The sequence below is a fragment of the Budorcas taxicolor genome, chromosome 2 (assembly GCF_023091745.1).
Source record: "Budorcas taxicolor isolate Tak-1 chromosome 2, Takin1.1, whole genome shotgun sequence".
Lineage (NCBI taxonomy): Eukaryota > Metazoa > Chordata > Mammalia > Artiodactyla > Bovidae > Budorcas > Budorcas taxicolor.
Genome location: NC_068911.1, coordinates 171,683,340 through 171,699,403, shown reverse-complemented (window position 1 = coordinate 171,699,403; position 16,064 = coordinate 171,683,340). Strand labels below are relative to the sequence as shown.

Here is a 16,064-nt window from a genome sequence, read left to right as displayed (position 1 = left end):
GGCAGACTGGAGAGGAGTCATAATTGCCAGCCTCTCTGCTTTTCCTGGTAAGGAAAAACAGATTAAGGAACAAGTGTTGCCTCAGGACCTCCCCCTTGCCAGCCACTGGCTGGTGCTTGACGATGGTGACTTCTGCCATCACCTGGTACTCAGGGTCCTGGGATGGAGGCAGATATCCCATAGAATCATATACAAATAGGAGCAGGCACGTGAGGCCAGCACCACATAGAGAGATAACAGGGTCGTAGAGTGATGGGGCTGCCGTGGTTTCGACGGGGCTATTCTCACCAAGGAAGCGGCAGAGTTGGAGGTAGCAAGCCTCTTTATTAAGGCCTCTCTGCACAGAAACATGCTAAGCTCTGCAGACTCGTCACACTGGACCCTCATAACCCTGTGAAGCGGTTCATGCTCTCACCCTGGTTTTGTACATGAGGAAATTGAGGCACAGAGAGAACAGAGAACGTGCCCAGTGTCACACAGCTGGGGGCTGGTGGAGATGCGGTTTGACCTGAAGTCTACACCTGGGAGCCATGTCCCTGGCGTTGGGTTAAGCCTCAGGGTACAGATCACAGAGTCGGAGGCCCTGCTGGACTTTTGTCTGAGGGCACTTGGAAGCCATGGGAGGGCATTACGGAGGCCCAAGATGAAGGCACGTGTGCTATTTACAGAGTACAGAGCCCCCCATCCCACCCCAGAGAACAGAGTGGAGGGGACCAGTGGAGGCAGACGCCTGGCCAGGCCCCGAGGCTCTACCCTGCAGCAGGACCCATCGAGTGCAGGCCTGCACCATGTGGGTGGCTGCCACCATCACCGCCGTCTCCAGGGCTCCTGGAGTCCCAGGGACTAACAGCAGGAAGTCGGGGGTGTGATGGCCTGACAACCACATCCCCCCAATATCCTAGGAGTCTTTCCCCAACAGCATCACCTCTTGGGGGAGCGAGGAGGGACTCTGAAAGCCCCTTGTCACCAAGAGGAGCAGCTTTCAGGTCATGGAAGGAATCACACATGGGCATGTGGGCGTCCTTGTCCTGATCCCTTGTGGTAGGAGACCTGGGACAAGCCACTCGACCCCTGTGCCTGGCTTATTGTGGGCATTAAGTGAGGAAGCCTCTGATAAGGGCTTGTAGGGGGCAGCTCCTATTGTCTGTGGTCCCTTTTGAGAATCTGATCAAATATAACTGATCCTCTTCCCTGGAAAATGCTCTGAAGTGTCACATACAATATTAGGGGAACTCTGGACCCTCTGAAGACCATTCGCAGGCCATCCAGGCTTCAGGTTAAGATTCCTTAACAGAGGATATGGGCTTCCCTTGTGGCTCAGCTGGTAAAGAATCTGCCTGCAGTGTGGGAGACAGAGGATATAATGCAGAATAATAATAATTTTTAAAGATTTTTTTCTAAAAATGTTTGAACATAAAGGATTTTAAAAAATCTGTGTAAGAGACTCACCCTGGGGAAGCTGCCTTGTGCCTAAGCCCCCCACCCCGCCCCAGCAAGCAGCAGGCCTTAGCTGGGTGAGTGCCAGAAACTCTTGCCAGCCCCGCCTGGGACCACCCCCAGCCAAGGTCAGCAGGCCCCCTTTGTCTGGGATGGAGATCTTGCGCTTGCTGCATCTCCAGAATGTTCACTTTCCGTCCTCCCCCTTCCCTTCTCTGTGCCCCCCTTGCCCTTCCTCCCTGCCCCGATTCCCACCTTGCTCCCAGGCGATAGAGACCCACTTGGTGAATGTCTCTCCCGGGGGGCTGACCTACATCGCGGAGTGGCGAGGGGGGATCCTGGACCACAAGATGGGGCACCTGGCCTGTTTCTCCGGAGGCATGATCGCCCTCGGCGCTGAGGATGCCAAGGAAGAAAAGAGGGCCCACTACCGAGAGCTCGCAGCCCAGATCACCAAGACGTGCCACGAGTCGTACGCCCGCTCAGGTAACCCTGCAAGGGGAAGGGGCAGCAGGAGAGGCCGGAAAGACCAGCAGAGCGGCAGTGAGTGAAGGGAGCACGTGGACTTAGCGATGCCTCGCCTTAGGGGTCACGCAGAATTTGAATGAGGGGTGTGCTAGCCACGCACTGAAACTGTCCTCAGTTACAGGGAACACGGTGTTGTGTTAAGCACTTTGCCTGTGCTGGGTATCATTCAACACTCGACACCCATCGCTGACCATCACAGCACAGATGAGGAAACGGAGGCTCCGAGGTGACCCGGCCAGGTTCCCACATGAGGGGCACAGAGCTGGACACGTTCGCTTCCTGAGCCTAGCAAATTCCTTCTCCCTGAGCCTCTACCCTGCAACGTACCCTGTCTTTCCTCCCTGGAATCCTATTTAGAGGGTCTTACCGCCTCCTGGCACCACCCCCATAATCACCTTCTCATCCAAGACCCCCCGGGAAGCCCAAGAGCTTCTGCACCATCCCCGCCAGCCCTCACGGCAGAACTGCCAAACATTAGACTCAGACGCCGCCGTTAATGATCATGAACCCACCTCCTCATTTTACAGGTGGGGAAACGGTGGCTAAGCCAAAACCACACTGCGCCTGAGTAGCTCAGTGGGGCTGGAACCCAGGTCTTCTGATGCCCAGCCCCACCTTGTACGCTGCCTCTCTGAACAGTGCCCCTCAGAAAAAGCCCAAGGCCACCCCACCCTGGGACCCCAAAAGGGACCCAATGCTCTGAGTCGTAATCCCAGCCTTGGTTGGAGGAGAGGACCCATGCAAGATTTGCAGTAAAAAAAAAAAAAAATCCTGGCTTGAGTACCAGTCTGCCACTCACCCAGCTGGTGGCCTCTGTTTTCTCATCTGTTCAATGGGAACATAACACAGGTCTCCTAGGCCCCATGGGAAGTATTCAGCCTGCACCTTCAGCCAGCATTGTGGGAGGTGTTTGTTAACAGTCCACCGAAGACAAGTACATGAGCGCAACAGTGGAATCCAGAGCTCCTGGAGCTGTATTCAGGAGGCCAGCGATTCGCAGTGGGTCCTTAAAACTGGTCTTCAGTTCCCTTCAAAGAGCTGTCTCTGCCAGCACCATAAACAAACAGGACATCTCAGGAATGACAAAAAACTTGCTATTCGTCGGGGACAATCAGCCCAGACCATAAAAGACAGTCCGCTTAACAGCGCATGTTGTTGCAGCCAGCCCGGCTCCGCCACGGATGGCTGCCGCGATCGCTCTCACTCTCCCCCCCGTTAACAGCCTGGCAAAACGGCTGGGTTCTGATGGCCAAGAGCGGCTCCGCCACTGGATAGGATTGGAGGGGCCAGGGTCTGCCTAATTCCCCTGCTGTGAAGCCCTCCATGAATGAGTAGGATGTCCTGCAAAGCTCCAATTTGTCCCTGAGAAAAAGCAGCCCAGAGCGTCTAGGGGTCCTGAGCCCTCAGGGGAGGTGGGGGAGGGCCACGTTAGGACCAGAGCTGGGCCCTCCGCTGACTGGACCGGATGGGCAGGCATTAAAGGGAAGATGATCTGACCTACGTTCCCTAGATTTTGGACCTAGACAGTCGGACCCAGAAGAGAAAGAGAGGACAGCCTGGGGAAAGGGCATCAGACAGATCCAGGGTTACACCCCAGCCCAGCCACAGCTTGCTGTGTTACCTGGGACAAACCACATAGTCTCTCTGATCCTCAGTTTCCACATGTGTGAGAGGCAGATAACATCTGCCTTAACCAAAGCAACGTTTCTTTTAAGGATTGAAGTAGATGGATGTGAGCGCCCAGCCCCGCCCTGGGGCTCATCCATGGTGGCTGCAGGGGTAGTTACAGGACAATGGGGACGGCTGCAAACTGACCAAAACCAGACAGGACAGCAAACCCCCGAGCTCAGCAGGCCGTCGTTATGCAGCTCCCCCTGCCTGAGTATGTGTGCCTTCTGGGCAAATCTTCCCTCATCTCCACCTCAGCAGTCTCCCAAACCGTCAGTTCTGGAAGAGCGGTTCTGGAAAGTGTCAGAAGCGGTTCCCAGGGAAGGTGGGGTGGAGTGGGGAGTCGGGGTCAGGCAATGGAGAAGCATCATTGCATTAGCAAGTTAAAGAAGGGTCAACAGAAAAGAGACTTTTACTTGGTTTAAACCCACTGTTCCCAAAGGCGCTTAAACCTGCAACCCTTTCTTGGCTGAGCTCCGGTTCACATCTTAGCAGGACTAAGGTCTCAAAATACGCAGTGAGGGGCACACCACCCAAACCTTTGTCTCGCTGAACTGCTGGGATGTTCGTCTGAATTCTCAGGGTCTAAAACTGCCAAAGTTTCGAGGCCTAAGGTTTTTGCTTTGGCCAGCTTAGGCCAAGAGGGGAGCTATACCTCTGCCAGGCAGCTTATCGGGCAAATCAGACAGGCCAGCCCATGCCAATCCATCACCAACCAGTCCTGGCCAGGGCTTCCAGAGGCTTCCATCTGTCCTGGGGCAGCAGGGCCCTGAAGAGCAAGGAGGTAGGAGGTCTGACCCAGGCTCCCTGGTTGGTCCTTTCCCCACAGATACCAAGCTGGGGCCTGAGGCCTTCTGGTTTAACTCGGGCAGAGAGGCCGTGGCCACGCAGACAAGCGAGAGCTACTATATCCTGCGGCCAGAGGTGGTGGAGAGCTACATGTACCTGTGGCGGCAGACCCACAGCCCCATCTACAGGGAGTGGGGCTGGGAAGTGGTGATGGTGAGTGGCGGGGGCGCTGGGGTGATGGCAGGGGCCTCTGGCCATTCCCAGCCAGGGTCCAAAGCCCAGAGGAAGGGCCAGCTAGGCTGGCACCTGGCTAAGGCTGAGAGTGCCAAAGGTCAAGGTTGGGTTGCGGCCGGGCAGAAGCAGGCCCGGAGCTTGTGAAGATGGCTGAGTGCCTAGTAGTGTCAGCAGACTTGGAGGGGCGAACGCAGGGCGGCAGCCAGAGGCAGCCCAGCACACACAGGGTCACTGCCTTCTGACCCTGAAGCCTGGATGGGTGGCTGTCGATCGCTCCTCTCAAACGGGAGCAGCTGCCAGCTCCCCTGCCTCCTCTCCCCAAACCAGCCCAGCCCTGGGCTCCCCCCTCTCTGGGTTCTGCTCCTCCAATCCTTCCCCTCTTTGGGGCAGGTGTCAGAGGCAGGGGTGGGGACTCCAGAAGATCCCTGGATGGATGCAGAGCTCCCTCTGTTGTTCTGCCCTGGCCCACTGCCCTGGGGGGCCCAGACCACCCGGAGCACGTGTTCTGCCAGGGGGCGGGGCCTGCTCAGACTCATGGACACGCTGCACTGGCCAGAGTCCCCCTCCTTTTCTGAGAACCCTAGTTCTTGACCATTGAAGGCCACTTGTTTTGTCCCCCTGGGCCCCACCCATAGATGCTAAGTGGGTAAAAATTACATTTCTGTGCAGAAGGCGGACACAGCCTCTGGCCCAAGGACCACGTCTCTACAGGGAATCCCTGGGGCAAGCCAAGTCCAGTCCCCACACTGCAGGCCAGGAACATCACCCGCCCCTTCCCTGCCCTCTGTCCGCCACTGTGAGGGAGTCTGTCAGGCCAGTCTAGTTCCTGTGAGTTCCTGCCAGGTGAAGAGCTCAGGCAGGGCCCAGGGAGCCTGCTCGCGCAGGGTGGCTGAACCCCGAGAGAGGAGTTTGGCCTGCTGCTCCCATAAACGCTGGAGTCTCCAGCCGAAGCGGGGGCGGGGGCGGGGGCGCACATGCCTGCTAAAGAGCTGGGCAGGTGTGGGTCTTGGGGAGACCTCTCCTCTCCCTACATCAAGTCTGCCTTCCATTCCTTCAGGCCTTGGAGAAATACTGTCGGACGGAAGCTGGGTTCTCTGGGATCCAGGATGTATACAGTAAGGTTCCCAACCATGACAACAAGCAGCAGACGTTCTTTCTGGCGGAGACTCTAAAGTGAGTTGGGGGCTTGGCCGGTGTTCTTCCCGGAAGGCAGCTCCATCTTTTCTTAGGGAGGCAGGGGAGCAGGCGGGAGGGGCAGCTCCACCATCACCATCAGTCAGGCTCTGCTGTCCCAGGAGGGCGCCCAAGAGGGATGGGGGCTTGGGAACCAGGAGGTTATCCCACTTGGGGCAGGGGCCCTGGGCCAGGCCAGTTTCTCCACACAGAGTGAGGTGGGCCGGACTCCACGCACCGGAGCATTAGCTGTGTGAGAAGTGAACTGCTTCAGCCTGTTACTTAAGTTCTGTGTAAAACGGGCAGAGTAATCCCCATGATGGCGTCAGTACCGTCACCACAGCAGTTCAGCCGCTGCACGTCCTCTCCTTTCCGGGGTGGAAATTGGCCTCCATTTCCTCGCGGTTTCCTAAAGCAGGTCCCTTCAGGATGGATGGGAATGGTCTGCTCCTTCCATTTGGGGAAGCTGGTTTTGGGGGAGGGACAGAAGCAGGATGAAGCAGCTCCATCTGGCCTAAAGCTCGATGTGCCCCCCGGCATCCACAACTCCTTCCCAGGGATGGGCCCTCTGGACAGATTCAGGGTCTGCGACCTCCCTGCCCCCTTGGGCACAGGCCTGTCCCGGAGGCCCCCCCGCAACCCTGCCGGGCTCTGAGCTCTGTTCCCAGGAGATCCCCCTTCCCCAGGGCACTGACAGGCTGTCTTGCTCCCTCCCGCTGGGCACAGGTATCTCTATCTTCTGTTCTCTGAAGATGACATGCTCTCCCTGGAAGACTGGGTGTTCAACACGGAGGCCCACCCGCTCCCCGTGAACCACTCGGACAGCTCCGGCTGGGGCGGGGGCTGACGCCCACCCGGATCCCTGCCGCTCCCGGGTCGCCTATTCTGGATTTGGGGGGTGTTCTCAAACAGATTGGGAATGTGGGCCCCTGCCCGGCAGACCCAGCCAATGTGTTGGACGAGCAACTTCTTTTCCTCTGTGAGGAGACAGGACTTGGAGACGCGGAGATGTCACACCAGGCCCAGACATTCCTTTCCACAGAGAATTTCTGTGAAACCTGCTCTCTCGCCGTTCCAGGGCCAAAGCACCGGAGGTTTGCGTTGCAGCCTCGTGGATTTGATTCACTTCCTTTCGTTTTGGCGGTTTATTGAATTTTGCTTGATTTTGCCTTTTCTCTACAGTTGAGTTTTATCACAGATTATAAATATAGTTTTCAAAATCATGTGCTTTCAAAAATGCTATCATCCTGATAAACTAACCCTTAAAGTGTTTGCACTCACACACACACACAAAATCATGACCCCATCTTCTATATTTTGAATTCCTTTTGCCCAACATTTACTCTATGTTCAATTATGTGTCATTTACCTTATAATTTGAGGAAGAGTTCCCCTTTGATTTGGTCCAGTTATGAATCACTAGTGCTGTTTTCATTACTGTAATGGAAAAATCTGTAAAGTTACAATAAAAGAGTTTATTGAATAAGAAATACAATTGGGTTCATTGCACATCAGTGACTCCTGGGGAAACCACTGCAAGGTTATCATCAGAAAGAAAAGTCAACCAGCAGTTGATTTAAAGTATAATTTAGTAAAGATGCCAACTTCTATTACCTTCCCTTACATCGGTCCTAAGATATTCAGCAAGGGTGAGGCCAACCTTTTCAATGAAGTTGGATATTTATACATGAAATTAAACATCACAGCTTGGAAGAGACCCAGAGAGGGGCGGCAACATGCCTGAGGTCACACAGCCAATGAAGGCAGAGGTGAGACCAGCCCCTATGGTTTGCTCACCACCCCCATCCAGCCTTCATTTATTCCGTCATTCTGCAGCTACTTGCTGAATGTCTGCAGGGGGCCAGACACGGGGACACGACTGTGAGTGGAACAGTCAGAAGCCTCTCCCTCAGGGAGCATATAGTCAAGCAGGGGGACACAGACCATGGAGCAGAATGAGCAAAAGCTCCGTGAAATGCTCCAAAGGAGACAAGCAGGCTGAGACCTACCTTAGAGGAGCAGTCAAGGAGAGCCTCTGTGAGCAGATGACCTTCAAGCTGAGACTTGGAAGGGAAGCATGTCCCACAAATCTGCTCTCCCCCTGACCGCCACCCCTGGGAGGCCGCCATTCTGCAGGACAAAGAGTTCGGGCCTCAGCAGCTTGGGGAGAGTGTCTCCTCACTCACCCTCACCCCTCGGCAGCGTGTCCACACAGCTGACTTCACAGGATAGAGTCCATCTCCAGGCTCAGCCACTTCATTCTGGCTGTTAATGAACTTGAGTAGCACCCTGGGATGCTGAGGCCCTGGGCCAGGTGACTTGGCTTTAAACCCCAACTGGGGGGACCTGGGCAGGTCTCCTGTCTTTCTGAACCTCTCTTTTCCACCAAGCGGACGGTGGACCCTCCACCTTATAAGGTTCTCATCAGCAGAATGTGGCTGGTGCCCTGAGGCTGTGGGAGATGCTGCTTCCTATTGTGGAGACTCAGACATTTCCAGCATCTTCTTAACAGTAGTCAGAGCTACAGGAAGCTGTGGCTGTAGCAGGAGCCCTGGCATTTGGTAAATAAGTTGCTGCCTGAACCCAGCAAATCGCTCTTGACAGGCACCAAGAACGTGTCACCTGCTTGGGCCCATTTTTTAAAAAGCAAAACAGAAGAGTCATTATACAAATATTATAGAACAGTTAGGCATATCTTTATGGTAAGCTGAAAGAAAAATCGTTCTCCTTCCTACCCTCCAGAATAAATGTTGTCGTTCAGTTACTAAGTCATGTAACTCTGAGACACCATGGACTGCAGCCCGCCAGGCTCCCCTGTCCTCCACTGTCTCCTGGAGTTTGCTCGAATTCACGTCCTTTGAGTCAGTGATGCTATCTAATCCTCTCATCCTCTGCTGCCCCCTTCTTTTTGCTGTCAGTCTTTCCCAGCATCAGGGACATACTGAATACGTCAGCATCAGAATAATGTTATATTTTTTCCAGACCTTTTTCTATGACGGTACAGAGTGTATTTTGCAAGCATTGTATCCTACTATGGCATCCTGTTTTATTAGAATCTGCTCTGCACTAAACTATGTGTTGTAAACATCTTTTCTGTGCCTGTGTCTCATTGCTGTACCTGGTGTGTAGTACTCCATGGTGGGCTGTATCATGCTTTTAAGCCCCGATTGCTGGGCATTTGGGTTTGTGTCAGTTCCGATTCTTAGCTACAAATAATAGAAACCAACTCTAACTTAAACAAAAAAAAATTAATAATAACAATACAGTATTAGAATGCCTCGGAGTGGCTCAGGAGAGAACAGCCAGACCTCAAGAAGGACAGGAAAGAAGATATTGCCAGGGGTACAGGTTGCAAGAATCAGGGGGCAGCCTCCCCAGGCACCACCACCAGGATGGGTGAATCCAAATATTTGCTCCAGATTCTACTGTGTGTCCCTTCAAGGACGCGAGCTTCCAAACAGCCTGACCTGGATCACGTGCCCCCAGCCAAGGGGAGGGCAAGGCATCTTGACTGACAGACCCACCAAGACCCCATGCAATGGGCAACAGGCTGTTCCCTGGAGAAAAAATGAAGTTTGCTACCAAAACGACACAGCTGTCTGCTGACAAGGCAAAACCAGCAGGACTGTTCTTAGTTATGGCTTTGATTCTTCTCAGCATTACAAAGAGAGTTACGAAAGCACACTGGCCCCTTCCCCTTTCTCCCGGTCCAACCCCTTGGAGTCAGTTCCTGGGGTGTCTCTCATGGCAGAGCCACTTAGCAGTTCCCCAAGGCCCCAGGCTTCCCCGCTGGGCCCATGTCGCTGTCCCCCTCTCCTCCGCACAGCATTTTGTCTTCTGCATTATCACTGGGAGCAAGTTGTAAAAATGAATATTTTAAAATTCATCCTCCAGGAGGGCCCTTGCAGGTGGAGAAATATCATCTCTTTGGCAACTTAACTCCATTCTGGGGATAAAAATAAGTAAGACCCAAGGTAGGCTGAGAGGAGAGGGGAATAAAAGGGTGAGTCATCTGCAATGAAGGAGGAATCCGAGCTCTGGAACCATTCCTGAAGCAGACCTCTCCGTCCCCAGCTCGGGGGGTGGCGGGGAGGCGGCAGTGTGCTGCCAGGCTCGTTTTAAGCCTCATCTTTGCCCTCATGGCGGATGGAACCACCTCTTCCACCTGTTTTCTTCATGGATCGGTTTGTTGCTGGTTCCTTCCCAGAAAGCTTCATTAGCACCTGGCTTCAGGCACTGGGGCCTGTGGGGCATCACATCCTGGGAAGTGGGGACACAGTCCTTTGCCAGGTGCATCCCTTTAAAGGACTGTGTGTTTGTTCGGGCTGACTTTATATAGTGCATTGTGTCTTTGGTAATTTACAAAGTTCAAAGCCAGACGCATTGGAAAGAAAAGGCAAAAATAGAAAGTCTGATATGAAGGCAGCATCCCTGAGACCCAGGATGTGAGTCTTAGCTCTCTTCTCTTTGCTTTGGAGAGGTGACCTCATCGTGGTCTAAGAAGGTGCGAGGGGTGGGAAATGGGCCAGCTCCCCCCAGCTTCTCCCGAGGGGCCTAACCTAGGAAATATGCTGATTAATCACGTGGTGCAGAGATGCTCAGCCCTCTGTGACTCATGGTTAATCACACACTACTGAGGGAACAGGGTGCTGATGCTATTTTTTTGTGTCTAAAAATATCTGATTGGTTTCCTATATTTGGGACAATATTTTGATCCCGCTCAGCCTGTCTCTTAAGTCACAGCTTCTCAAATTTAAATGTGCACCTGAATCACCTGGGGGTCTTGTTAAAACACAGGTTCTTATTCAGAGAGTCTGGCATGGAGCATTTCTAACGATCTCCCAGGAGATACTGAAGCTGCCAGTCCTTGGGCCCCACTTGAGTAGCAGTTAACGGCCAGTCCTTTGGTTTTTGGCCTTTGTCTGCTTCCCTTGTGTTATCGCCTCTCCAGAGTAAAGTAGAGGGACTTGGGTGTTGGGATGGCAACTATAGATACCTTGACGACAAAGGAACCTGCCTTAGAATAGGTGTCTGTCCCTGCACGGTGGCTCCCCCCCTCCAGGACAGTCAGGGTAAGACAGGAGCAGGCTCGATGGGGGCTTAGAACAATGCTATACAGTAGAACTTTCTGTGATGATGGAAATGTTCTAGATCTTGAGCTCTTAAAATGTGGCAAGTGCGACTGAAGAACTAAATTTTTCACTTCATTGTAATTAAGTTTAAATAGCTGTGAGCGGCTCCTGGCCACTGTTTGGACAGTGCAGCCCTAAACCTTAGAAAGTCAGTCCTCTGCTCGCTGAGGACCTGCCCCACTGGACCCTCTACCGCCTGCATCGTTACAGAAAGAAGCTTATACACAACATGTTGTTTGGGGACCCGAGGGTGCCCTTGAACGTACGCGTTTATTTTTATATGCATTCCAGTCTCTGTTTTCTGCAAAAGCCTCTGGTTTTGCTTTGTTTTGTGTTTTTTCTCACTCAGTTTTTCTGTGGATTGGGATGCATTCAGTCAGGCTGAAGGTAAGGACAAAGGAGAGGAGGAACACAGGCTGAAACCAAATGGACCTGGGTTCATTTCCACCCTGTCCTTTCCCTGGGCTGTGTGACCTTAGGCAAGCCCCTCAACCTCTCTGGGCCTCTGCTTTTCCATCTGTGGGGTTAACTGAGCTCCCTGGTGTAGGAACTCAATACCTATAGTGATTCTCGTTATGACGTGAACACTCTTCGTAAACTATAAACCTTGAATAAATGTGAGGCAAACACTACTGTCAAAAATTCTTCTTTTAACAAAATGCTATGAAACTTGGAGGAAACTGCATCAAGCAGGCCCGAGACAGACCACACTCTCCAAGCAATACATCTGAACATTTTCTGCTCTTCGCGTGGAACAAGCATATTGCCGTTAGCCCTGAATCTGCGAAAACTGGGAAATTGGGATGAAGATTTGTAGGTTGTCCACAGGCTTCCAAGGCCCAGTGAGTTTGTGAAGGATGCTTGGGCAGGACTGGCCAGCCGGAGGAAGAGGCTGAGAGCTTGTCCAAGATGCTGGCGGAGAGGCGTCTCTGCTTTGGAAGGTGTTTGAGATCCTATTTGTCTTTCCTCTTCCTGGAGACCTTGAATCCCTCCTTGGAAGGGAGGCGAGGCCGGCAGTTATTTACACAGGAGAAACCCGACTTGATCAGCCCAGCCCTCGTCCCACCAAGAGAGTGAGGAGACAGGCCAGACCTGTTTATCACTTTCCAGTCTGGGGGCTGAGATGAGAGCATGCTGAGGAAAAGGTTTCACACACACACTCATATACATGCATGTGCGCACACACACACATATATGCACACTTCTGTGTGCACACACACACAAGCACACAAATACACACTCATGTGCACACACAAACATACCCGTTGACTTCCCTCTCCTAAGCCTTAGGATTTCTTGGCCAACCTTGCAGTCATTAGGGGTTGGCTGTCTCCCTGGCGCTGGGGCTGGGAGCACACCCAGATGGTCTTGACCCCATTGGGAGCCCCTGGACCTCAGTCACTGTTCCTTTGGGAGCTCCCTGAGACCTGAAAAGGGGGTTTTGTGTTGGGCCACAGAATGATTCAGAGCTGAAGCATCCTTAGGTCACACTCCCAGAGTGTGGAACCAAGCCCCAGGCACCAGCAGCACACGGGAGGTCGTTAGAAATGCAAGTTCTCAGGCACCCCCCAGATCGACTGAATCAGCAGCTCTGGGGGCACCAGCAGTCTTTTTGTAACAAGCCCTCAGGTGACCCTGGCGCAGGTAGATGTGGGAGAACCAATGCTGACTGATCCCCAAGGCCACCCCACACCCCAGAATAAAACCCATGCCTGGCCCGTCTCCACTCCATATCATTCCCACCTCAACTCCGTGTGTCCTCATCAGAGGTCCTGCCGTAAACCAAATAAGAAGTGCCCCCCGTCTTGAACAATGCGAACACCCTCCAAACAATGAAGTCGCTTCTCAAAAAATAAATAAAATTCACAATGAAACCTCCTTTATGACAAAAACTGAAATCCAAACAAATTGAAGTCCAGACTCTTCCTTTTCCATGTTTCTGTTCTGCTCAGTCTTGACCAGAATAAAAATTCTGCTCTCAATTGTTTTCCTTAGATGTCAGAGTCTCTTGGATATTAGGATTCCTACAGCCCCAGCTGCCTCTTGAGCCATCTCGTACATCCCTGTCACCACCCCCAATGTTGACCTAATCTGACCCCAAATTTCTGGAACATCTTGCTTTTCTGGGGTCAGACAACAGGACATGAAGAATCCCAGCACCAGCTGGAGGTTAGCATCAACAAGCAAACTCCACTCCCTCTGGCCATTATCCCTGAAAGTGATGCTCCAGATCCATCCCCTACCAGGCTGACTGTGCTTTCTCCCACCCAGTAAGTTCTTGAGGTTGGGTTATGGGGCTCATGGCTGCTGCCCTGGCCTCGGTTCCAGAATCCTCCAGCCTTTTATAATTCAACAAGTAGCCATTAACCATCTCCGCCGCACAAAGAGTGAGTGAGGTGCTAGAACTGCAGCTGAGAACACCAAGGGCAAGGTGGCTGCTCCCACGGGACTTCCAGGCTAGTGACCAAAGCTCAGATACATCCGTAAGGTGAGTGCAGGCGGAGAGATCACAGGCAGGGGACGTGTGAGAGCAACGGGGGCAGTCAGGGACTCCCCGGGGAGCTGACACGTGTGACAGAGCATCGCAGGCAGAGGAGACAGCCAGTCCCCGGTGCCAAGGCTCAGCGGAGGAAGTTCTGGTCTGTCTGAGGGGCAGGAAAGCAGCAAGCCAGGGGGAGGTGTGGTCCTACCGGCTGGAAGAGGTCGGACTGACCAGGCTCCAACCTGCAGGGCCTCCAGAACTGGGCGGGGTTTGCCCTTCATCTGAGAGCAGCAAGAAGCTAGGTGGGGTTTTCAGCTGGGGCCTGAGACGACCTCCTTCACATTTTTGAAAGTTTCCTCTCCCTTCTGAGTGGAGATGCCCAAGAATTCTCTTTTTTCTCCCCTTACATCAGTCTCAGTGGAAAACCATTCGTGGGTTCCTAAGCAGAAGCTTCTGAGTGCCCCGAGGAGTGCAGAGAGAGCCAAGCGCCCTCTGCCGGGTGTTCCACAGCCAGTCCTCGGTCTCTGGGTTCCTCTGGTCTTGGGCCCGGGAGACTTCAAGCCACCCCAGCTGCCCTTTGACCTTTGTTCCTGCAGCTTCCACTCCCCTCTGTTCCCCTCCCCCGTACTCCTTTCAACAAGCCCAGCTGGGTTTTTTTAAAAATAGAAGTTGCCTCCAACCACGGCCCTTCTCCTTCCCTTGTATGTGTAGAATCAAGGCTGTTTGTGGGGCCCAGGGTCTTTCTCCCTTTTCCCTTTGGAACCTTCTGGATTTGTGGCAGGCAGGAAGTCAGTGAGTTCCAGGTCTCAGACATAGTACTCTGTCCACCTTCACGCCCTCCCCTCGTGGGGAATGCTAACCAGGAGACAACGGCCTTTCAGAAGCGTCGCCCGCAGGCCTGGATTCCACGTATATGCGCGGAGCACCCCCTCCCTTTCTGCCCTGTGGTCTGCCTGGCACCTCCTGGAGGGTCTTGACTCTGCACCTTTCCAGGGCTTTCCCTCCGGTACATGGCTCCTCACCTACAATCACCATATGACCTCCACACTTTACCTGCCCAAGGCTCACCCGCTGGCCAAGGGGCCTGCCCCAACAGCTGCTGCCCACCATGGCTTTAAGGGCTCCCCGTAAGGGTGCCCTGCCCCAGCCCCCCAGGAAAACATCAGACCTGCTGTCTGAGATCCTGCCTCCATCTCTGTTAAGTCTCTCCGGGATCCCTCCTGTTGAGGAACAATTCCATTACCTCCAATCTCCTTCGAGACTGTCCGCCTCCTCCTCCCTTTCATCTTTGTCTCTGAGCTCAACCTGCCCTTAAGGAAATCCCCCCCTTTCTCCCCCTCCAACCCTATGTCCTCCCTTCATCTACTTTCCCTTTCCCATGTTTTCAATTAGTCCTGTTTCTCCACGAGGTTTTAAATGAAACTTTTCTTTAAAAGATTGGAAGGGGGTTTTCTTATTTTATATTCAGCCCTGCTCCGAACTAAAAATAGAGTGAAAGACAGTTGAAAACTGAAGGTGCCTAATGTTGTAGAAATATTTACTTTAAAAAAAAAAAACCTTTTAGGTTTAATGCAGATTCAGCAACAAATGTAAAGGACAGTAATCTTAAACATACAGCTGAAGAAATGTTGACCCGTATACACACAGACCTTAAACAACCTTCCTCATCAAGACACAGCACTTCCAGCCCCCAGAAAATCTTCCTGCTGCTTCCTATCAATACCTGCCCTCTCCAGAGTGAATCCTCTGCTGACCTCGTCCACCACTAATTTCAGCACAAAATTTAATTCCCTTCTTGGTCTTTGAATTATAAAAACTCCACTGAGTTTTCCTCTGTCTCAACTGATAAGAGACAACCTATAACGACTTATCTTCTATAGAAGAAGGACCTTCATGTTTTTTTGTCTGGCTGTCACAAAGCCCTTTTCTATCCTTTGTGGCTCAAACCTCTGAAGCACACAACTAAGATCAGAGCTTATGAAATAAAACACCCTGGAGGCACCTGAGACATGTCCCTCTCTTGTAGGGCGGCTGGCTCATCGCAGCCCTCCCCGGCCTTTGCAGCTTTTCATACTGGGTAGCCCTCAGTCCTGGGCAAACCAGGAAGTTGACCCCAATCTCTGCCCTCTCCTTGGCCACAGTTCAAAACAGACGTGAGGGGCAGAGCATGGGGCTCTTCACTCCACACGTCTTCCTGAGCCTGACCCTGTTTAAAGGCCCCCAAATGTCAGATTCGCTGTTTTTTGTGGCTTGTTTGGAAGATCGCTGCTTCTACATTTGAAACTCTCAGCCTCCAGTCCTGAATGAGCAACAGGAGTGAGGGGAGGGTGGTTTTATAAAAAGGAAAAATTCTTCCAGATTTGGCATTCAATGCTTAGTGCTCCAGAAACCCCACACAGGAAAACTCGGTGGTGCTCGCGCCAGCCCAGTGATTCCCAACCCCGACTGTGCCTCAGAGTTGCAGGTGCCCTTGGGGAAAAGCTCCCTACCTCCTCAGACCAGCGAGGGTAGGGGTGGGGCCTGGTCTCTGTTCAGAGGCCCCAGGCCACGCTGGTGGCAGCCAGGCTAATGCTGCTGAGAATAAAGCAGTCTGTGTGGGCCCTCCTGATCCCAGGAAACCA

At 52.9% G+C, this 16,064-nt stretch overlaps 1 protein-coding gene across 1 annotated transcript in view; it reads left to right on the top strand.

The window, feature by feature from the left end:
- MAN1C1 (mannosidase alpha class 1C member 1) overlaps positions 1–8,816 on the top strand; it is a 149,203-nt gene extending 140,387 nt beyond the window's left edge. The window contains exons 9-12 of the mRNA XM_052658300.1: positions 1,704–1,923; positions 4,463–4,635; positions 5,714–5,829; positions 6,556–8,816. Coding sequence (XP_052514260.1) covers positions 1,704–1,923; positions 4,463–4,635; positions 5,714–5,829; positions 6,556–6,676 — 630 coding nt within the window. The 3' untranslated portion in view covers positions 6,677–8,816. The remainder of the gene's footprint in view (positions 1–1,703; positions 1,924–4,462; positions 4,636–5,713; positions 5,830–6,555) is intronic.
- Positions 8,817–16,064: the final 7,248 nt, after the last annotated feature.